Below are 24,118 nucleotides of genomic sequence, written 5' to 3' on the forward strand. Positions count from 1 at the left end.
TTGCCAAGTCCTTTTCCCTTCTCCCCAGAGGTGGTCTAAGTTTCAGGGGTGGAAAGGAAGGGAGAGAAAGCTTGAGTATCTTCTCGGCTCTGAAGGAGGAGTATCAGATCCCTGGAAATACACTCTGATCCTCTAACAGGCGGTCCCCTTGTAACTGGTCTTTGGCTGTCCCTCGGCACATGATCTCAGGATGCACAGCGTGCATGAGCTTGTGGATTTATTCTCTGTTATGCTTTTGTTCCAGTGTCCTGGACGTTGCATGGGTCATGGTGTGAGGATGCAGCAGCACCACACAGCTTGTCAGCACCACAACAGCTCTGACTCCAACTGTGACAATAGAAGGAGGTACTGGCCCTGCTCTAGAGCAGCACACATCTCCCTTGCCCCAGTCAGTGATTGTAACCACCTGAAAATAAAACTATTACTAGTGTCTACTTCCTCTTATAACTGAGAATTTCTTGTTAAATTATGAAATTAGTCAGGCACGGTGGAGTACACCTGTGACCAGTCCCAGCTACTTAGGAGGTTGAGGCAGGAGGATCACATGAGTCCCAAGGTTGAGGTTGCTGTGATTTATGATGATACTGCTGGACTCTAGCCGGAGCAAGACACAGAGACCCTGTCTCAAAAAATAAAAATAAAAAATTATGATTTCTTGAGTGCCATCCTCAATAGTATGTATTGTACTCAATTAATAGTTAATATGTACTATTTATAATTACAAATTATTTGGCTGTTAAACAAAGAGAAACTACCCTAAATGAAAAAAAAGGGTAGCATTGAAAATAGGCAAATACTTCTTCCTCTCTATACAAAGTTGGTCAAGTTCAGTAATATTTTATTTAGGTTTACATATTAAATCTCCTTAATATTTTTAATTTACTGTTTCTTCCTCTGTTTAGAAACTGTTTTGATTAGGATATTGGCGCAGCCATTTAACAGATAATAAAACAAACCTTATCTTGTTGTGGGGCTTAAATAAGAGTGGAGTTTGCTTTTCTCTCCTATAAAAGTCTGAGCTAGTAGATGGTTTAGGGCTAGAAAAATTTTCACGAGGTAACCTAGAGATCTAGATGCCTTCCATGTGGCGGCTCCGTCATCCCAGACAGTAACATCCACCCCTTAGCAGAAAGTGGGGAAAGAGCCTGGAAGGCTCACTAGTCAGGGGTTTTGGGGTTCTGTGCTCTTTTATTGTGTGACCTGCAACTACTTAACCATCTAATCTGCAAAATGGAGTATTATTACCCATGTAAACTCAGAGCTGGAAAGTTTTAATTACTTGGCTTAGTATTAAGCACCTTAGCAGCCTGGATCATGGAAAGTGTTTAACTGCAAACTATTTCTTCCTCCTCCACAGACTGAGTCTTTCTGAAGAAAATAGGATGACCTTGCCAATTGGCTCAGTTACCATTTTGAACCTTCAGTGAGGTTTGGCAGTGTAGAGTCAGCTGTATTTCCTATTCCCCACAACATGATTTCAAGCCAGAACCATTCTCCTCAAATGGAAAATGTTTGGAACGGCTGCTCTCATTCTCGACAAACAACCTAGTTTCCCATTTTTGCTGAGGAGATAGAGACCACACACAGAGATTGATATGCATCATTCCAGATATTTTACTTTGCATTCACAAAGATGTTTTTACAAAAACAAATACATACATATTTATTTATTGAACTTTTAAAAACATGTGTTTTTCTGAAACTTGCTTTTGCTTCTAAAGAGTATACTAGAAACTCATTATGTAAATAGGAACAAAAACAAAGACCATATGATCATTTCAATAGATGCAGAAAAAGCATTTGATAAAATCTAGCACCTTTCATGATAAAAAACCCTCAACAAACTAGGCATAGAAGAAACATACTTCAAAATTATAAAAGCCATATATGGCAAACCCATAGCCAACATCATAAGGATTGGGGAAAATTAAAAGCATTTTCCCTAAGAACTGGAATAAGTTCTGTCACCCACTTCTACTCAATATAATATTGGAAGTCCTGGTCAGAGCAATTAGGCAAGAGAACGAAATAAAGGGCATCCAAATTGGAAAAGAAGAGGTCAAACTATGCCTGTTTGCTGATGATATGATCCTGTATTTAGAAAACCCTAAATACCACACCAAAAGACTCTTAGAATTAATAAATTTGTCAAAGTCTCAGGTTATGAAATCAGCATACATGAATCAGTAGCATTTCTCTATACTAATAACAGTCATGCTGAGAATCAAATAAAGGACTCGATACCATTCACAATAGCTACAAAGAAAATAAAATACCTATGAATGTACTTAACAGAGATGAAAGATCTCTACAAGGATAACTATAAAATACTCAGGAAAGAAATAGATGACACAAACAAATGGAAAAATATTCTTGCTCAGGGATTGGCAAATTCAACACCTTTAAAATGTCCATACTTCCCAAACTTATTTACAGAGTCAACTCAATCTCCATCAAAATACCAAGGTCATATTTCACAGATCTAGAAAAAATAATCCTAAGTTTCATGTGGAACAACAACAAAAAAAAAGAGCACATATAATCAAAACAATCTTTAGACAAAAAAGATCTGGAGGCTTCACATTACCTGATTTCAAATTATACTACAAGGCTGCAGTAAATAAAACAGCATGGCACTGGACTAAACATAGAGAGGTAGATCAAGAGAACAGAATAGAGAACCCAGAAATAAAACCATGTAGCTATGACCAACAGATCATCGATAAAGAAGATAATATACACTGGAGAAAACAAACCCTATTCAATAAACAGTCCTGAGAAAATAGGATAGCTACACACATAAGAATGAAATAGGATGCCTATCTTTCTCAATTGATAAAAACGAATTCAAGATGGATAAAATACTTCAATTTAAGACATAAAACCATAAAAATTCTAGAAGAAAACATAGGAAAAACTGTTCTAGACATCAACCTAGGCAAAAAATTCATGATTAAGACCCCAAAGGCAAATACAGCAATAAGAATTAATAAATGGGACTTAATTAAACTAAAAACTTCTACACAGGAAAGAAAATAATCAACAAAGTGAATAGAAAACCTACACTATGAAAGAGAATATTTGCGAACTATACATCTGACAAAGGACTAATATCCAGAATCTACAAAAAAACTTAAACAAATCAGCAAGAAAAAGACAAATCAAAAGTCAGCAGAAGACATGAACAGAAGTTCTTCAAAAGATGATAGACAAATGGCCCAGAAACATGAAAAAAATGTTCAATATCATTAATCATCAGGGAAATTCAAATTGAACTACAATGAGATACCACCTTACTCCTATCAGAATGGCATTACAAAATACTAAAGTGAAAAAAAGGATGTGGAGAGAAAGGAATGCTCATATGCTGTTGGTGGGACAGAAACACACAACAAACGTCTAGGGAAAACAGTATTGAAATTCCTCAAAGAATTCCACACCATTCAGTACAACAGTCCCAATGCTGCATATCTACCCAAAGGAAAAGAAGTCACTTTATAAAAAAAGACACCAGCATTCAAATGTTTATCACAACACAATTCCCAATTACAAAAGATATGAAATCAACCTAACTATCCCTCAGTTCACAAGTAAATAAAGCAATTGCGCTATATGTATACCATTGAGTACCACAGAGCCATAAAAAGGAATGAAATAATGTTGTTTGGAGCAATTTGGATGCCACTGGAGACCGTTATCCTAAGTGAAGTATCTCTGGAATGGAAAACCAAACATCATATGTTCTCACTACTAAGTAGAAGCTAAATGATGGATACACAGGCACAAAGAGATGTAAAGGACATAGAAACCAGGAAGGGCACACATGGAGGAGGGTGAGGGGACAAAAACTATTCCGGTGACAGGCACACCAAAAGCTCTGATTTAAGCATTATACATGGATCCATATAACAAAAACATATGTACCCCTTAATATTTTGAAACAAATACATGCAAAATCCAGAAATTTGTCAAATAAAATGTTTGTTATACATTCTAAAAAATTGCATCCATTGAAATCCATGTATATAAATAGATATTAAAAGATCTGCAAGAACAATAACAAATAAAAGACTGGTGCAGTGGTTCACACCTGTAATCCTAGCACTCTGAGCAGCCCAGGCAGGTATATTGCCTGAGCTCAGGAGTTCAAGACCAGCCTGAGCAAGAGCAAGATCCTGTCTCTACTAAAAATAGAAAAATTACCCAGGCATTGTGATAGGTGCCTGTAGTCCCAGCTACTTGAAAGGCTAAAGCAAGAGGATCACTTGAACCCACAAGTTTGAGGTTGCTGTGAGCTATGACGCTATGGCACCCTACCCTGGGCACAAAGTGAGACCCTGTCTCAAACCCCCCCCCAAAAAAAAAAAAAACTAAAAAAGGAATATCTTATAGACTTTTCTCATCTGGTAAAAGCAAACTTTTATTTTATTCTTTCTAATCATTGTACTTAATATTCTGCTATTCAGTAGTGGATATTTGATATTCAGATTGTTTGATATTTAGATACTTGATTGTTTTAAATTTTTTGCTATTACAGACAAATGCTATAGTAAACATCTTGGAACACAGATCTGTATACAAAGGGTAATATTTTTATAGGGTAGATTTTCAGATCTGGAATTGGATTGGTAGGCATGCTCGTTTTGATACAAACAAATTGCCATCAAAATCTGTGCAAGTTGTCCCCTTTGCATCAACACTGTACAGGTCTTTTAAAAATTTTGCCAATATGATGGATAAGAAATTACCTCATTATAATTTGTCCTTTTCTGATTACTTTCTATATACTTTATGCATCTTTGTATTTTTTTTCTGGAACTCATTTACTTTTTTCCCTTTCTGCTGCCATTCTCTTTGGCCAGGCTGGTGTCATCTCTCACCTGGTCCAGTGCCACAGCCGTCCATCCATGCTCCTTTGCAACCGGGTCTCCACACTGCAGCTGGAGTGCATGTTACCAAAGGCAGATCTGATCATACCAACCCCACAACTCAGCTCTCTGCTGGACTAAAAATCACTTGATATTAGGAAGACTGACCAAAATCTTTAATGTATTTTGTAAAATGCCACATGCTCAAGTCCCACTTCCCTACACAGCCTCAGACTCTTGCTTTTCATGTTCCAGCTCCATCATCCTCCTTTTAGTTCCTTGGCTATGCAAAGCATTTTCTTATCAAAAGCAGCAAAAATAAGAAGCAGAAAATGAAAAAAAGAAGAGAAGAGGTGTGGAAGAATCTACCAAGGGGTTCAAAATCTGATTAAATGGGGGTTTAGGCAATGAGATGTGGGAATGAAATGAAAAGGTAGAAATTTCTTAGAAATAATAGGAGAAAAATTTCTAAAGCTAGCCGAAGTGTCCAACCTTTTTTCTTTTCTGCAGCACATTGGAAGAAGAGTTGTCTTGAGCCACATATTAGATACGCAAATATTAAGCAAAGCTGATTAGCCCAAAAAACAAAAAGTCCTGTGCATACTTTTCATATCAATCATCACAGATAAGCAAAAACAGCCCTCACAAAATCAGCACATGGCCATGCCCTGCAAGTTGGACACCCCTGGAGGAATCAAGTGAGCATTTCTCTTTTATTTCTGTTTCCTCCAGGTTTGGCTGTTCTGTTTTTATGACCTGGTGCTTTTCTTTCAGGTGGTTATTTTTCCTCAAATTTCTGGTAGTTTGTGGATAAAGGACTAAGTTGGTTAGTAGGGAGAGCTGTTGAGGGTTTCTTTTGCAGTATTTTAACCGTGTTTCCCACAAGGACCTCTTCTGCTGAATTGGCAATCTGCCTGTGGGGTCCTATAGGTAGGTGAGGTGTTATATCTTCCCTTAAAGCAATAAGAACACCTCCACTCCCAGTTGCCACAGCAGTTAAGAGGGTGTCTAAAGGGGTCCAGCCATTCATGGCTGTGGGTGCAGGACCAGAGGTAGGCAGACTATCAGCTGGGCTTTCTTCTCTAGACCTTAGGAAGAGGTGTGGCCACCACTGAAAAGTCATAGAAGGCATGGGGATTGTCAGGGTAGAATTAGCCCAGACTTATGGCAAGATGACAACATGGGTACCTAAGGAAATGCTGAGGATGCAGAAAGTTTGCTTCCAAAGTTAGTTTCTAACTTCAGCTCAGGGTCAGAATCGCCTAGGAAATTTCTGCAAAATAAAGATTCTTGGGACTCACTTCAGACTTCATCAATCAGAACCTTTGGGAAATTACCTGACAATCTGCATCTTTTGAAAGCTACCCTCTTCTGTCTGCCAGTGATAACCAACCAGGCCAGTGATCTCCTGCCCTCAGCATTAGCACTTCCATCTGACTGTAGTAAAAGAAGCTATTTGAGGCAGGAGTGGGGCAGAGTGAATAGAAATGAGAAGTTATATCCTGAAACATTACTGTATTTTTTGATGACTTCTAGGAGTCTTGTGGTTGAGTCTTTGGAGTTCTCTAAGTATAAGATCATGTCGTCAGCAAAGAGGGAGAGTTTGACCTCCTCTGCTCCCATTTGGATTCCCTTTATTTCCTTGTCTTGCCTAATTGTATTGGCTAGAACTTCCAGCACTACGTTGAATAGTAAAGGAGACAGAGGACAACCTTGTCTGATTCCAGTTCTAAGAGGAAAAGCTTTCAGTTTTACTCCATTCAGTAAAATATTGGCTGTGGGTTTGTCATAGATAGCTTCAATCAGTTTTAGAAATGTGCCACCTATGCCTATACTCTTCAGTGTTCTAATTAGAAAAGGATGCTGGATTTTATCAAATGCTTTTTCTGCATCTATTGAGAAGATCAAAAAAAAAAAAAAGAAATGAGAAGTTGAGAAAGCTACCCTGTTTCCCTGAAAATAAGACATCCTCCGAAAATAAGACCTACTTACAGGAAAGATAAGACGTCCCCTGAAAATAAGACCTAGCGCATCTTTGGGAGCACACCTTAAAATAAGACACTGTCTTATTTTCGGGGAAACAGGGTAGTAGAAACAGGGTGACTTCGATTTCTGCTGCCATTTCTACATCCATGTTCCATGGAGTAAACAAAACACCTGAGCCCCAGACGTGTGCATAGTGCTGGTGCTCAGTTTTATACACGTGGCTCAGGTGTCCCTATCCTGAGTCCTGCCCTTAGCTAGAAGGAAGCAATGTCCTCTGCTGGACCAGCCTTGTATTTATGGGGTGGTTTGGTTGGTTGGTTTGGTTTTTTAATTTATTTTTATTTTATTATTTTATTTATTTATTTTTTTATTTTGAGACAGAGTTTCACTATGTTGCCCTCAGTAGAGTGCTGTCAAATCACAGCTCACAGCAACCTCAACTCTTAGGTGTGAGCGATTCTCTTGCCTCAGCTTCTTAAGTAGCTGGAACTATAGATGCCTGCCACAACACCTGGCTATTTTGTTGTGTAGTTGTTGTTTAGCAGGTCAAAGCCGAGTTTGAACCCACCAGCCTTGGTGTATGTGGCCAGTGCCCTAACCACTGAGCAACCACCACTGAACCTGGTTGTTTTTTTTTAATGTGTTCTCAATTGCCAGCCTCTGAGATGTTCTGCGCTTCAGCTTCTGTTTTGGTCTATAGGTCCCTGTTCCCTTCTCATTCTTTGTATTTAGGAAGCTTGGGGATTCCTCCTGACTTCCCACTGAGCCCCACCTTCCATTGAAGAGAAGTGGCTATGTTACAGTCCTTTGGGTTAGAAACAAAAGTCAACTTGGAATGATTTATGCAAAGACAGCAAGGGACTTATTAATGAGACAAGACCACCCAACACATTTGATATCCTTTTAAATATATTTTTTGAATATTCAATGTTCTTCAGTAGAAAAGCTGATCTCCATATAGCGAGGTAGCTGAGCACTACTTAGGCTTTGCTCTATTATTCATATCAACTCAACTTTTGGTCCCTTAGATTCAAATCCACTGGAGAAAACAAAATCAGTTAACAGGCCACCCCTCTACCTCATTAACCTTATAAATGGTTTGGTGAGACAATATTGTTTCTTAAGAAAACCTTTTGATGGTTTTCTTTCCCCCTACCGGTGAATCAAAGTATTGCAACTATGTGTAATACTCTTCCCTTAGAAAAGTTACCAATTATCACAATATTTTCAATATTATTACATTTCCAGGGGTGTTCCAAATGCCTTATGAATTTATGCACACTGAAAAGGAGACTTTAAAAAACTACATAATTTAATAAGCAATAAATTCAATAAAGAATGATAGTACTGAGAACCAAGGCATTCAGAGATTTCAAAAGTCATGCTTTTCTTTCTTTCTTTTTTTTTTTTATTGTTAAATCATAGCTGTGTCCATTAGTGCAATCAAGGGGTACAATGTGCTGGTTACATATACAATCTGAAATATTCTCATCAAACTGTTCAACGTAGCCTTCATGGCATTTTCTTAGTTATTGTATGCAAACATTTGTATTCTGCCTTTAGTAAGTTTCGCCTGTAGCCATTCTAAGATGCACTGTAGGTGTGGCCCACCCATTATCCTCCCTCCACCATAACCTCCCCACTCCCTTGCCCTTCCTTGGCCCTTTCCTCATAGTCTTGTGCTATTAGTTGGATTATAGCCTTCATGTGAAAGCTATAATTCAGCTTCGTAGTAGAGCTGAGTACACTGGATACTTTTTCTTCCACTCCTGAGATACTTTGCTAAGAAGAATATGTTCCAGCTCCATCAATGTAAACATGAAAGAGGCAAAGTCTCCATCTTTCTTTAAGGCTACATAATATTCCATGGTATACATGTACCACAATTTGCTAGTCCATTCGTGGGTCGATGGGCACTTGGGCTTCTTCCATGACTTAGCAATTATGAATTGGGCTGCAATAAACATTCTGGTACATATGTCTTTGTTATATTGTGATTTTTGGTCTTCTGGGTATATACCTAGTAAAGGAATTATAGGATCGAATGGCAGGTCTATTTTTAGGTCTCTAAGTATTCTCCAAACATCCTTCCCAAAGGAACGTATTAGTGTGCATTCCCACCAGCAGTGTAGAAGTGTGCCCTTTTCTCCACGTCCACACCAACATCTCTGGTTTTGCGATTTTGTTATGTGGGCTACTCTTACTGGGGTTAGGTGATATCTCAAAGTAGTTTTGATTTGCATTTCTCTGATGATTAAGGATGATGAGCTTTTTTTCATGTGTTTGTAGATCGTGTGTCTTCTTGAGAGAAGTTTCTCTTCAAGTCCCTTGCCTACCCTGAGATGGGATCACATGTTCTTTTCTTGCTAATATGTTTGAGTTCTCTGTCGATTCTGGTTATTAGACCTTTATCAGAGACCTGCAAATATTTTCTCCCAAGCTGTCTGCTTGCTTTACTTACTATGTTCTTGGCTGTGCAGAAGCTTTTTAGTTTGATCAGGTCCCAGTAGTGTATTTTTGATACTGCTTCAATTGCCTGGGGAGTCCTCCTCATAAAATATTCACCCAGGCCGATTCCGTCAAGAGTTTTTCCTGCACTTTCTTCAAGTATTTTTATAGTTTCATGCCTTAAGTTTAAATCTTTTATCCAGTGAGAGTCTATCTTAGTTAATGCTGAAAGGTGTGGGTCCAGTTTCAGTCTTCTACAGGTCGCCAGCCAGTTCACCCAGCACCATTTGTTAAATAGGGAATATTTTCCCCACTGAATGTTTTTAATTGGCTTGTCAAAGATCAAATAACGGTAAGTAGCTGGATTCATCTCTTGGTTCTCTATTCTGTTCCAGACATCTACTTCTCTGTTTTTGTGCCAATACCATGCTGTTTTGATCACTATCGATTTATAGTACAGTCTCAGGTCTGGTAGCGTGATTCTTCCTGCTGTGTTTTTATTGCTGAGTAATGTTTTGGCTATTCAAGGTTTTTTTCTGATTCCATATAAAATGAAGTATTATTTTTTCAAGATCATTAAAATATGACAATGCAGCTTTAATAGGAATTGCATTAAAATTATTTATTGTTTTGGGTAGTATAGAATTTTAACAATGTTGATTCTTCCCAGCCATGAGCATGGTATGTTTTTCCATTTGTTAAGATCTTCAGCTATTTCTTTTCTTAAAGTTTCATAGTTCTCTTTGTAAAGATATTTCACGTCCTTTGTTAGGCATACTCCCAAATATTTCATCTTCTTTGGCACTACTGTGAAAGGAATAGAGTTCTTGACTGTTTTTTCGGCTTGGTTATTGTTGGTATAGATAAAGGCTACAGATTTATGAGTTGATTTTGTAGCCTGAGACATTGCTGTACTCCTTGACCACTTCTAAAAGTTTTGTAGTAGAATCCCTAGTGTTTTCCAGGTATACCATCATATCATCTGCGAAGAGTGAAAGTTTGATCTCTTCTGACCCTATGTGGATACACTTGATCGCCTTTTCTTCCCTAATTGAAATGGCTAAAACTTCCATTTAATGTTAAAGAGCAATGGAGACAATAGGCAACCTTGCCTGGTTCCTGATCTTAAGTGGAAATGATTTCAATTTAACTCCATTCAATACGATATTGGCTGTGGGTTTGCTATAGCACGACTCAACCCAAATAAGACATCCCCCAGACACATCATAATCAATTTCACTAAAGTTAATATGAAGGAGAAAATTCTAAAAGCAGCCAGACGAAGGAAAACCATCACCTACAAGGGCAAGAATATTAGAATATCTGCAGATTTCTCTGCTGAAACCTTTCAAGCTAGAAGAGGATGGTCATTGACTTTTAATCTCCTAAAACAAAATAACTTTCAACCCAGGATCCTCTACCCAGCTAAACTGAGTTTCATTGATGATGGAGAAATTAAGTACTTCAATGACATTCACATGTTGAAGAAATTTGCCATAACTAAACCAGCTCTCCAGGATATTCTCTGACCTATCCTCCATAAAGACCAGCATAATCCTCCACCATAAAAGTAAACCCACCCAGAAAATTTTGATCAAATTCCAACTTCCACAGTTGCAAAATGATTAAAAATGTCCACCGGACTCTCCAAAGGCTTATCAATATTCTCAATTAATGTGAATGGTTTAAATTCTCCTCTAAAGAGACACAGGTTGGCTGACTGGATACAAAAACACAAGCCAGATATCTGCTGCATACAAGAATCGCATTAAAAGACATTAAAAGACAAATATAGACTGAAGGTAAGGGATGGTCATCTATAGTCTAGGCAAATGGAAAGCAGAAAAAAGCAGGCATTGCAATCCTATTCGCAGATACAATAGGCTTTAAACCAACCTAAATAAGGAAGGATAAGGATGGACACTTCATATTTGTTAAAGGTAATACTCAATATGATGAGATTTCAATTATTAATGCACCCAACCAGAACGCACCTCAATTTATAAGAGAAACTCTAACAGACATGAGCAACTTGATTTCTTCCAGTTCCACAGTAGTTGGAGATTTTAACACCCCTTTAGCAGTGCTGGATAGATCCTCCAAAAAGAAGCTAAGCAAAGAAATTTTAGATTTAAACTCAACCATTCAACATCTGGACTTAACATCTACAGAACATTTCATCCCAACAAAACTGAACACACATTCTTCTCATCAGCCCACGGAACATACTCCAAAATTGACCACATCCTAGGCCACAAATCTAACCTCAGCAAATTTAAAAAAAAAAAAAGAAATTATTCCTTGCGTCTTCTCAGACCATCATGGAATAAAAGTTGAACTTAATGACAAGAGGAACCTGCATACCCATACAAAAACATGGAAGCTAAACAACCTTATGCTGAAGGATAGATGGGTTATAGACAAGATTAAGAAGGAAATCACCAACTTTTTGGAACAAAACAACAATCAAGATACGAATTACCAGAACCTCTGGGATGACTGCAAAGGCAGTCCTAAGAGGGAAATTTATAGCACTGCAAGCCTTCCTCAAGAAAACAGAAAGTGAAGAAGTTAATAACTTAATGGGACATCTCAAGCACCTGGAGAAGGAAGAACACTCCAACCCCAACCCCAGCAGAAGAAAAGAAATAAGCAAAATCAGAGCAGAATTAAATGAAATTGTAAACAAAAGAATTATACAACAGATCAATAAATCCAAAAGTTGGTTTTTTTAAAAGATCAAAATAGATAAACCTTTGGCCAACCTAACCAGGAAAAAAAGAGTAAAATCTCTAATTTCATCACTCAGAAATGGTAATGATGAAATAACAAAGACCCCACAGAAATTCAAAAAATCCTTAATGAATGCTACAAGAAACTCTACTCTCAGAAATATGAAAATCTGAAAGAAATCGACCAATACCTGGAAGTACGCCACCTACCAAGACTTAGCCAGAATGAGTAGAAATGTTGAACAGGCCTATATCAAGTTCTGAAATAGCATCAACTATACAAAATCTCCCTAAAAAGAAAAGCCCAGGACCAGATGGCTTTACGTCAGAATTCTACCAAAGCTTTAAGGAAGAACTAGTACCTATATTACTAAACTTCTTCCAAAATATAGAAAAAGAAGGAATATTACCCAACACATTCTACATTCTAGCAAACATCACCTTGATCCCCAAACCAGGGAAAGACCCAACAAGAAAAGAAAATTATAGACCAATATCACTAATGAATGTTGATGCTAAAATACTCAATAAGATCCTAACAGAATCCAACAACACATCAAAAAAATTATACACCACAACCAAGTGGGATTTATCCCAGGGTCTCAAGGCTGGTTCAATATACGTAAATCTATAAATGTAATTCAGCATAAACAAACTAAAAAATAAGGACCATATGATTGTTTCAAATGATGCAGAGAAAGCTTTTGATAATATCCAGCATCTCTTCATGATCAGAACACTGAAGAAAATTGGTATAGAAGGGACATTTATTAAACTAATAGAGGGCATCTACAGCAAACCCACAGCTTTTCTTTCTATTGATCCAAAATTTTGTTAACTAAGTTTTCAAAAGTTCAGAGCCAACATTAATCATAAATCCCCTACATTTATTATTTTATACATTTACTTTCTTCCCCATAAAAAACCTTAAATAGGAAGTTTTAACAATATTATTAAAATGTCTCATAGAATCCAAAGGGAGAATGCAGTCAGATGTCGGGAAGGACTAGAACCAAGAGTGGGAGTCACTGGTTCTCCCTTCTCTCTCCTCACCTCTGTGGCTCTGTGGGTTTCTGCTTCATTCTTTGCTCTTTCTGAAAACTTGCTTTCCTTTCCTATCTCTCTGGCCCGTGTGGCAGAACGTGGCCACTACTGCTCCCAACTTCAGGTTGAGGTGTCTTATTCCCATGACCATCAAATTCCTAAGAGAAAGACAATTATTGAACCCTCTTAAGTGAGGGACCTCTTCAATTCCTCTTTGGGGCTAGGGATGTATTTTCATGCAATAAGAATATATCTTCCAGAAGCCCTTCCCTAGAAAACAAGGACAGATACTCCGAAGTGGATCCACTAAGGTAACTCTGTCCTTCAAATATCTTTTCAAAATTTAGAGGTTATTACTTTTATGCTCTATTTTAAAGAACAAAACCATCAGAGAGATTCTTCTTCCCAAATGGTCTTTGATAGTTCCTGACTACAAGTCTTGATGTGCCCTAAATATAAATGTAAGAGCACCTGTTTTAGCAGACTAGATTGCTCACATACAAATTCATACTTGTTACAGAATATGTTTCAAGTGCTTATTATAGGCCATTATAGTAAATAATTCCCTTCCTTGCCTAAACTGATCAGAGCATATCTTTTGCTGTGTGTGCTTTGTCTTGACTTTGGGAATCCATGGAGACACCTGGTTGGCTTGCCACACTTTCCTCATCAGAGCCTATCTAAGCAGGGACCATCAGTCCCAGGCAGTGAGGAATGTCCTCACTGTCCTTCTAGACGGTATGGCATAGAAGAGGGGGATATCTTGGTTTTAGACAGAAGAGTCTGAGACCATGATGTCTTATAATACACCAAAGCCTTTCCCAGTGGCCAGGATACATTTGCATAATGCAACCTGCACCTTCCCCTTGATTTTCCTCATGTGCCCTTTGAGTGTGAGCTCTCACTATTGGCCCTTCTCTCAGTGGCAGTGACTTCAGCCTGCCTCATACTGTATGAAATTGGTCACTGGTTGATTCTTACCATATATTTTTGAAATTTTTTTTGCACTAGGGTTATATTTCACCCATTTCTACTTTCTCACACTCATGTACCTGACACCTGAAAATTCTTAAATAAATATTTATTGGATTAAATTTTTCTAAAATAAGTCTTCTCCCTTCTTTGCCAATCATGCATCTGTGACAGTTTCCAGAACCTTCCTAATACATCTGGGGCTAACTTTCATGGACTATAGGGTTATTCTCAATGGCTTGAAAGTTGCCTATATTATGAAGTAATTCAATTAGTTCTATCCTGATTGGACCACTACTTTGCTTAGCCAAACATGAACTGTGCAAATCAGTGATGATTAGGGTCCTAAAAATTGTCAAACCTTTAGTATTTGGAATGTGTAATAGGTAAAAGGCTTAGTCCTCACAAAAAGTGACACTTTGCCTCTCCTATGATCCATTTTATTTCCTTTCAGGCCCACCTTACAGAGGAACTGCACGTCAGAGACCTGCGATATTTGTTGGCGTGCGGGCCCCTGGAGGCCCTGTACAGCAGCCTGTGGCAGGGGTTTCCAGTCTCGAAAAGTTGACTGTCTGCACACAAGGAGCTGCATGCCTGTGGCTGAGAGACACTGTGTGCAGAAAAAGAAACCAGCTTCCTGGCGGCACTGTCTGGGGCCTTCCTGTGATAGTATGTACCCCTCTCAGGTATCACCACTGCTCTAGAGGCCTTGATGATGGAAGGCTGGATGTGGTGGCATCCTTGCCACATCAGACCCTAATGGTGCCTGCCTCATCAGGGTCCCTTCTGAAGGGCCATTCAGAATGGATGCGGTAGCTTGGGACATTAGGGGATTTGCTTCTTTGTGTGGGTACAACTGTGTTCTCTAGAAAAGATATAGTTAAATTAGTAGGGTGCTGGCATCATGGGTTGCCTTCCCCTTCTCTTCCCACACTTCTCTTCTGTCTGGTAGTCTCATCTGCTAAGACAGAGTCCATGAATGGGCTTGTGCAGGTATGGAAGTGTCCTGAAAGTTATGTAGAGATGAATTTCAGGGAGCAGGTCCATCACTTTCCTAAGTCTTCCAAAGGGTACCTGACCCTGCAAAAGTTAAACATTGCTGATCTGAGCACTGAGAGAGGGAGATGGGCCAATGGGGCAGGAAGGTCCCCAGAGGGCAGGCACAGGCCACTTGGCTGAGCTGGGAAGGGTCCAATGCACCTCTGACTCTTAAGGCAAAGCAGTGGCCTCAACCCAAGGCACATTTCTTTACTTCATTCTGTGATCTCAATGTATGTGTTTTCATAAACTCAAGTGACTTTTTAGTATAGAGGAACTCTAATGAGCTGTGAGCCATGGATTTTTTTCTTTTTGGCAGGAGATTGCACAGATACAACACACTACTGCATGTCTGTGAAGCGCCTTAATCTGTGTTCGCTGCCCCTCTACAGACAAAGGTGCTGTCAGTCGTGTCGAAAAGGATAAACCTCTGGAGGGGTCATGATGCTGCTGTGAAGATAAAAGGAAAATATCAAAGCTCTTCTCCCCATGTCGCTGGTTCAGAATATATATGTATTTCTTAAAAGACTCTAGATTCTATGATCAAAGAGGGGTTGATACAAAAACACCACTGTTAAAATTTTGTAAAGTGAAATTTTCTTATGGTCAATTTTTAATTCCAATTTTTAAAATTGTTGCATTCCAGGATTAACAAAAATACCATAACATACCTGTCATTGCACATGGGACCTCATCAAGTCTGTCTAACCAGGAAATCCCCAAGATCACAGGGCACCATCATGTGCTGCCTCTTTCCTGTGATTTGTGGATTAGCTCAGAGTGGTACAGCCTGAAAACCTGGGAAGCACAGCAACTGATGACTTTTCAAGTTGTAGAGTTTCTATAGGTTTTAAGGTATTTACATTTTAGAAGCTCTGGCCAGTTAAGATGTTAGATCCTTAAGTTTAGTCTGTGACAAAGAGACAGTCTCTCTGGACAGGCTTGTGGCACTGACTGACCACAGATTCATGGAGGATGGCATCTTGTCCTTGCCCTTAGAGCTCTCATGGAAGAAAACACACAGTAGATATCACTGCCAATTTCACAACTACAGAAATCTGTGACCAAGTGAGACATCTTGGAAGTCAAAGAAGAGGGAAAGTTACCCTTTTCTACTGATTTCGAAGAACACATATATTCAAAGCTTTTTTAAAGAACTGTGAATGAATCTGTTTTAAAGCACTATTCTGTTGCACACAAGCAGAAATACCAAAGCCTTATTAGACCTAATTTATGCATAGAATAATATCCTGAGGATTTTTATTTTGGAAAATTTATAAGAAAGTAATCTAAATAAGAAATGTGATAGTTAAAAAGAATTGTTTATAGTAAATAAATGTTTTAATTTGAGCAATTTTTCAGCAAATCCAAAGTGAATTAGGTTAGGCTAGAAGTTACACTGTTCAGGTTAGAGTTAGGATTTGGTTTAGGATTTAGAGAAAAAGGCAAAGATTAGTTTTAGTTTTAGGATTAGAGCTAGAACTGGGTTAGGTGAGAAAAGGAGTTAAGTTAGGGTTAAGCTAGAGTTGGCTTTAGGGGTTAGGGACAGGGCCAATTGAGGTCAGGATTGAGTTGGTTTTAGATTGGGGCCAATGCTGGTGTTAGTGACAGTGTCAGGGTGAAAGTTAAGTTCGGAGTAAATGTTGTTGCTGAAGTAGATTCAGGCTGGCATTAAATTGTCAGTTGTAGAGCTGATTTGGTTATGGGGCTCTTTCTCTTATATCCTAGTGATGACTTTAGATGACACACAACCCAAAATAACTGGTCATACTTCTTTATTCTGTGTCCCAGCTGCCTGCACACATGCTGCCTACAGCCTTGTTGGCCACAGAGTTATCTGCAGCAGGTTGTGCTGGACCTGGTCCCTGGTCAGTATAAGTGAACCGTGCATTGTGGCTTTGGCTTTGTCTGTGGACAAGCCTGCTGAGTTCCTCTACAATATTCTGGGCACCAGGTTTGTCCTCACTGACACTGGGATGAGCACTACTGTATGTAGGGGGGTTTGGTGGCTGGGGATGATAGAAGAAGGTGAAGAGGATACACCAGCCCATGAGTTGTTAATGGTCAATCACATTTGATTGTTGGTTATTAAATTAAAAGAAAGATCATTTGTAAATTACTCTTTGTATATATTTATGATATGAATTAAAGGTGCAATATTTTATTTTGTACAGTATGTAATAATAAAGACATGGGACATATATTTTTCTTATTAACAAAATTTCTTATTAAATTGCTTCACCTTTGTATTTAAAATTAAAGGTTACTATTTTTCATTGGCTGTTATACTTTTATCATTGTCATTCAAATGGCATTCTGGTGTACTGTATTTTACTACTGTTTTTATAACACGAAAGTTAATGTTTCTCTTTCATGATTCTTAAGTAATTCAGAAATAAATTTACTTTTATTATTCAGTGGCATCCTTATAAATGTAGGCACTTATTTGTGTTATATTTTTTGTATCCTTGGGTATCGTCACCTTGGCTGCCTGCTTGTTACTTTAGGAGCAACCCCAATGGGGTTCAATGCCACCTTGGACTTTCCTTTGTAGTGTAAATTACAAGATTCAGAGCAGATCACACAGAGATTCACCCTAATTCCCACACCCTCATTTACATCTTGTGGATCATATTTCTTAACATGTCAGAGCAGAAGAGGAAATAAGTCCCAAACAAATAGCCTGAAACAAGTATAGAAGCAGATGGTAGTTGGGAGAGCAAGAGGTACGAACAGCTGTTTCAAAAAGAGTGTTTTTGTAAGGCAGTTTCGTTTCACAACAAAATTGATGAGAAGATACAGAGATTTCCCATGTACCTCCTGTCCCAACACGTGCACAGCCTCCCACATTATTGGTGCCTCCTACCAGAGTGAGACATTTGTTATGATCAGTGGACCTACACTGATGCATCATTATCACCCAAAGTCCAGACATATCAGTTTGAACAAATGTATAATGACCTGTGTCCATCATTATAGTATCACATAGAGTATTTTCACCACCTAAAAATCTTGCTTGCTCTGACTTTTCATCCTGCCCATTACCCCCGCCAACCCTCTGGTAACTACTGATCTTTTTACTGTCTCCATAGTTTTACTTTTTCTACAATGTCATACCTCTAGACTCATATGGCATGTAGTCTTTTCAGATTGGTTTCTTTGACTTAGTAATAAGTATTTAAGGTTCCTACATGTCTTTTCATATTTTTATAGCTCATTACTATTTATCAATGAATACTATTCCCTTATCAGGATGTACCTTAGTTTATTTATCCATTTACCTACTGAAGATCCTTTTTTGTTGCTTCCAAATTTTTGCAATCATGAATCAAGCTGCTATAAACTTCCATGTGGATGTAAATTTCGGGTTCCTTTGGGTAAATGTTGGAGCATGACTGCTGGATCATATGGTAAATGTTTAGTTTTGTAAGAAACTGCCAAACTGTCTTCCAAAGTGGCTGTATAATTTGCATTTGCATCCATCAGCAATGAAGGAGAGTCCCTGTTTCTTCACAATCTTGCCAATATTTAGCATATCAGTATTCTGGATTTTGGCCATTCTAGTAGTTGTATGATGATATCTTCTTGTTTTAATTTGTATTTCCCTGATGACATATAATGCGGAATATCTCTTCATATGCTTACTTGCCAGTTATATGTCTTTGGTATTGTCACCTTGGCTGCCTGCTTGTTACTATTAAAATCTTTGATCCATTTGTTAGTTTTTCTTCCGATTGTTGAATTTTAAGAATTCTTTATGGTATTTAGATAACAGTCCTTTATCAGATATGTCCTTCGCTGCAAGATGAGGTTTGTGTGTGCTCATTTCCCCACCAATGTCATTATCTAAGACAACAGGTCTCTTGTTGAAATCTGAACTTTCCTGGGTGAAAAACACATCCATTAGGTTTGGAAGAAGCTAAGTGTTGCTTGTTTCGTATCTCAAGCCCAGATATTTATCTTTGAAGGAAATAACATTGAGATTGTTTCAAACTCAGCGGCTTTGATTCAGCAAGCAACAACAGTTAAAAATGAGGATATCAAAAAATTTTTTGATGGTGTCTGTGTTTCTGAAAAAGGAAAAGTTCACAAGGCTGATGAATAAGACTTAAGAGTTGTCCAGCTACAGAAACAGGATGCCAGATTATTGCTAAAACCTATTTACAATATTTTAATGATGCAATAAAAGACCTCTGTTGATTCAGAGGAAATGAATAAATAAAAGATAAAAATCATCACCATACCTATGGTCACCTAGATTTTTTCCTACATCATCTTCTAGGAGTTTCATAATTTTATATTTTACAATTAAGTCTTTGATCCAATTTTAATTAATTGTTGTGAAGGGTGGAAAGTCTGTGTCTTAATTGATCTTTTTCTTGCATGTGGATGTCCAGTTGTTTCAGTGCTGTTTATTGAAAAGGCTATCTGTGCTCCATTGTGCTGCTTTTGCTCCCTTTGCAAAGATCAGCTGATTATATTCATGTATATCTATTTCTGAGTCTCTATTGTATTTCATGGGTCTATTGTCAGTTCTTTTGCCAATACCACTCTGTTTTGAATACTGTAGTTTTAGTAAGTCTTGAGGGTAGTGTCAATCTTCCAACCTGGTTCTTCTCCTTCAATATTGTGCTGGCTATTCTGGGTCTTTTGCCTCTCCATATAAATTTTAAAATCAGCTTGTCAATACCCACAAAATAACTTGCTAAGATTTTGAATAGGATTGCATTGAATCTATGAAGTTGGAAGGAACTAACATCTTGATAATATTGAATCTTCCTGTTTACCAACATGGACTTTCTCTCCACTTACTTAGTTCTTCACTGATTTTCTTCAATAGAGTTTTGTAACTCTCTTCCTGTAGATTTTGTACATACTTTGTTAGATTGTTATGTAAGTATTCATTTTGGGAGGTGCTAATGTGACATTCCAATTGTTCATTGCTGGTATACAGGAAAGTTGTTGACTTTTATATCTTAATCTTGCATGCAACCTTGCTATAATTGCTTATTAGTTCAGGAGTTTGTTGATTCTTCTGGATTTTTTACATATACAATCATGCCATGGCAAACAAAGATAGTTTTATTACTGGATGTCTTTCCCCTCTTTCTTGTCGTCTTGTATTAGCTAGGACTTCCAGTATAATGTTGAAAATGAGCGATGAGAGAGAACATCCTGCTTTGTTTCTGACCTTAGTGGGAAAGCTTTGAGTTTCTCACCATTAAATATGGTGTTAACTATAGTTTTTTTTTTAAATAGATATTCTTTATCAAATTGAGGAAGGTCCTCTATTTCTAGCTTACTGAGAGCTTTTATCATGAATCAATGTTAGATTTTATAAAATGCTTTTTCTGCATCTATCAATATAATTATGTGATTTTTAAAAATCTATTGATGTAATGGATTACATACTTGATTTTTGAGTGTTGAACCAGCCTTATATAGCAGGGATAAATCCCATGTAGTCATGGCATATAATTTTTTTGATAAATTGTTGGATTCAATTTCCTAATATTTTGCTGAGGATTTTTGCTTATATGTTCACAAGAGATATTAGTCTGTCGTTTTCTTTTCCTGGTTTTTGTATCAGAGTGTTGCTGGCCTCATAGAATGAGTTAGGAAATATCACCTCTGCTTCTGTCACCTGAACGAGACTATGGAGAATAGTCTGTCACCCTGGCTAGAGTGCAGTGGTATCATCATAACTCACTGCAACCTCCAATTCCAGGGCTCAAGTGATCCTTCTGCCTTAGCCTGTTGAGTAGCTGGGACTACAGGTATGCACCACCATGCCCAGCTAATTTTATTATTATTATTCTTTTTAGGAGAGTAGGTCTCATTCTTGTTGAGGCTGATTTCCAACTCCTGAACTCAAGTTATCCTCCCACTTCAGCTTTCCAGAGTGCTAAGATTATAGGCTTGAGCTGCCATGCCCAGCCTCAATTTCTTTATTAGATATAGGTCTATTCAGATTGCCTATTTCATTTTGTGTGAGTTTGGCAGATTGTGTCAAGAGATTGATCTGTTTCATCTAGGTTATTAAATGTGTACACATGTTCATAGCATTGCTTTATTATCCGTTTAATGTACATAGGATTTTTTGTGATGTCCCTTATTTTGTTTCTGATATTAGTAACTCATGTCCATTCTCTTTATTCTTAGCCTTGGTAAAGACTTATCAAGTTGATTGATCTTTTTAAGAAAATATTGCTGATTTCAGATTTCATTACTTTTCTCTATTGATTCCCTGCTTTTAACTAAAAGCAATGATTCCTGTCCTAATTTTAATTATTTTCTTTGCCTTGCTTTGGATTTAATTTGTCCTTTTTCTACTTCCCTCAGGTGTAAACTTAGAATATTGATCTAAGATATTTTTTATTTTTTAATATATGTACTGAATGCTATAAATTTCCCCTAGCACTGTTTTTGCTGCATCCTACAAAAAAATTTTTTTTGAGGAATTTTTTGAGGTAGAGTACTGTGGTGTCACAGCTCACAGCAACCTCTAACTCTTGGGCTTAAGCAGTTCTCTTGCCTCAGCCTCCCAAATAGCTGGGACTACAGGTGCCCGCCACAATGCCAGGCTATTTTATTTTTATTGTAGTTATCATTGTTGCCTGGCAAGGCCTGGGGTGCGTTCGAACCACCAGCTCCCGTGCATGTGGCTGGTGCCCTAGCCGCTGAGCTACAGGTGCCAAGCCCGCATTCTACAAATTTTTTAATTGTGTTTTCATTTTCATTTAGTGCAAAATAATTTTAAATTTCTCTCAAGATATTTTTTTTTGATTTCTGCAGTATTTAAAAATGTGTTGCTTAACATGTCCACATATTTCAGGATTTTCCAGTTATCTTTCTGTTATTGATTTCTAGTTGAATTCCATTGTGGTCTGAGAGCAGACATTGTATGATTTCTATTCTTTTAAATTCCTTAAGGTATGTCTTATGGCCCAGAATGTGGCTTTTCCATGTGAGCTTGAGAAAAATGTATGATTTCCTATTATTGGATAAAGTTGTCTATACAGCTTGATTATTTCCAGCTGATTGATGGTGTTGATGAGTGCAATTATGTCCTTACTGATTTTCTGATTACTGGGTCTGTCCATTTCTGATAGAGGTGTTGAAGTCTCTAACTCCAATAATGGATTCTTCTGTTTTTCATCAGTTACCTCATATAGTTTGATGCTCCGTTTTTAGGCTCATACACATTATCGTTAAGTCTTCTGCATTTATCCCTGTTGACTTTCCTTGCTTTGAAGTTTGCTGTGTATGAAATTAAATAGCTATTCCTGTTTTCTTTTGACAAGTATTAGCATGGTATATTTTTCTCCATCCATTCACTTTTAATCTCTATGTCTTTATATATGTGTCTTTATATTTAAAATGGGTTTCTCATGAAACCAATTTACAATCACTCACACTTTTATATGAAGATAGATCACAACAATGTTCCAGGAGGAAAGTGGGGGATGGAAAGGGGGGAGGGAGGGTGAATGGTGGGACCACACCTATGGTGCATATTGCAAGGGTATATGTCAGATCTTTTAAGTATAGAGTATAAATGTCTTAACACAATAATTAAGTAAATGAGGTGAGGGATTAACTAGTGTGATGTAAGCATTCCAAATTGTATATGAAATCAGCACATTGTACCCTATAAATGCATTAATGTATAAAAATAAATAAATAAATATAGCCAGGCATTGTTTTAAGGAAAAAAAATGGGTTTCTCATAGATTACATGTACTTGGATAACATTTTTCACCCACTCTGAAAATTTCTGTTCTTTTAATTGGCATTGTAGTTGAATGTCATTGGGGATTGACCATTGATATTCAAATTGACTATTCATATGACATCATTAATATTTCCCATGATTTATTACTGTTTTCTATTTGTTGTACTTGTTCTTTGCTTCTATTTTTGACTTCTAGTCTTTTCCCATCTTCTGTGTTTTTTTTCTCTTTCTTTTTCTTTTTTTATGGGGGCAGTCTCATCATATGGCCAAGGAATGCAGTGGCTGTTCACAGGCATGAGAATAGCACACAGCAGCCTCAAACTCTCAGCCTCAAGTAATCTTCCTGCCTCAGCCTCCTGAGTAGTAGCTGGGACTGCAAGCACATACCACCACACCTGGCAAAACACTGTGAATGTACCTGATCTTGTCTCTTTTAGTTTTAATTGAGTATTTTATGATTTTTGTCTCCTTTTCTTTCTTAGCATACCAGTTATACTCCTTTTTGTGTTGTTTCCCTAGAGTTTGCAATATACATTTATGTGAGTCCACTTTGAAATAACACTATACTGCTTCACAAGTAGTGTTAGCACCTTATACTAATAGCACAGTCCTAATCCTTTATGTTATTGCTGTCATTAATTTCACTTGTATATAAGCACACATAAGCATATACATAATGTATATGCATAATCAAACACATTGTTATTATTTTGAACAAATTGTTATCTGTTAGATCAATTAAGAATACAAAAAATAAAAGCTTTTATTTTTTTTGATTTTCTTTTCTTGATGCAGGTTTGAGCTACTAATCTATATTCTTTGCCTTCTTAATACACTTTTTAGAAAAAATTTCAGAATATTACAGTATACATATCTTTTTTTTTTTTTAATTTTTTTATTAAATCATAAGTGTATACAATGATATGATTATGGGGCATCATACACTCACTTCATAAACCATTTGACACATTCTTATCCCAGTGGTTAACATAGCCTTTCCGGCGTTATCTCAGTTACTGTGCCAAAACATTTATATTCTACATTTACCAAGTTTCGCAAATACCCCTGTAATATGCACCACAGATGTGATCCCACCGATTCCCCTCCCTCTACCCACCCCCCCCTTTCCCACTTCCCCCTATTGTTAAGTTGTAGTTGGGTTATAGCTTTCATGTGAGAGTCCCAAATTAGTTTCATAGTAGGGCTGTGTACATTGGATATTTTTTCTTCCATTCTTGGGATACTTTACTAAGAAGAATATGTTCCAGCTCCATCCATGTAAACATGAAAGAGGT

General features: G+C 37.5%; 1 protein-coding gene across 4 annotated transcripts in view; it reads left to right on the top strand.

The window, feature by feature from the left end:
- ADAMTSL3 (ADAMTS like 3) overlaps positions 1-17,639 on the top strand; it is a 406,539-nt gene extending 388,900 nt beyond the window's left edge. For 3 of the 4 annotated variants that reach the window (XM_053593612.1, XM_053593614.1, XM_053593615.1), the window contains 3 exons: positions 245-345; positions 14,505-14,719; positions 15,408-17,639. In XM_053593612.1, the coding sequence (XP_053449587.1) occupies positions 245-345; positions 14,505-14,719; positions 15,408-15,514 (423 nt within the window). In that variant the 3' untranslated portion in view covers positions 15,515-17,639. Of the gene's footprint in view, positions 1-244; positions 346-14,504; positions 14,737-15,407 lie in introns of all 4 variants that reach the window. The other variant, XM_053593613.1, reaches the window with a different exon arrangement.
- Positions 17,640-24,118: the final 6,479 nt, after the last annotated feature.

The sequence above is a fragment of the Nycticebus coucang genome, chromosome 6, assembly GCF_027406575.1.
Source record: "Nycticebus coucang isolate mNycCou1 chromosome 6, mNycCou1.pri, whole genome shotgun sequence".
Lineage (NCBI taxonomy): Eukaryota > Metazoa > Chordata > Mammalia > Primates > Lorisidae > Nycticebus > Nycticebus coucang.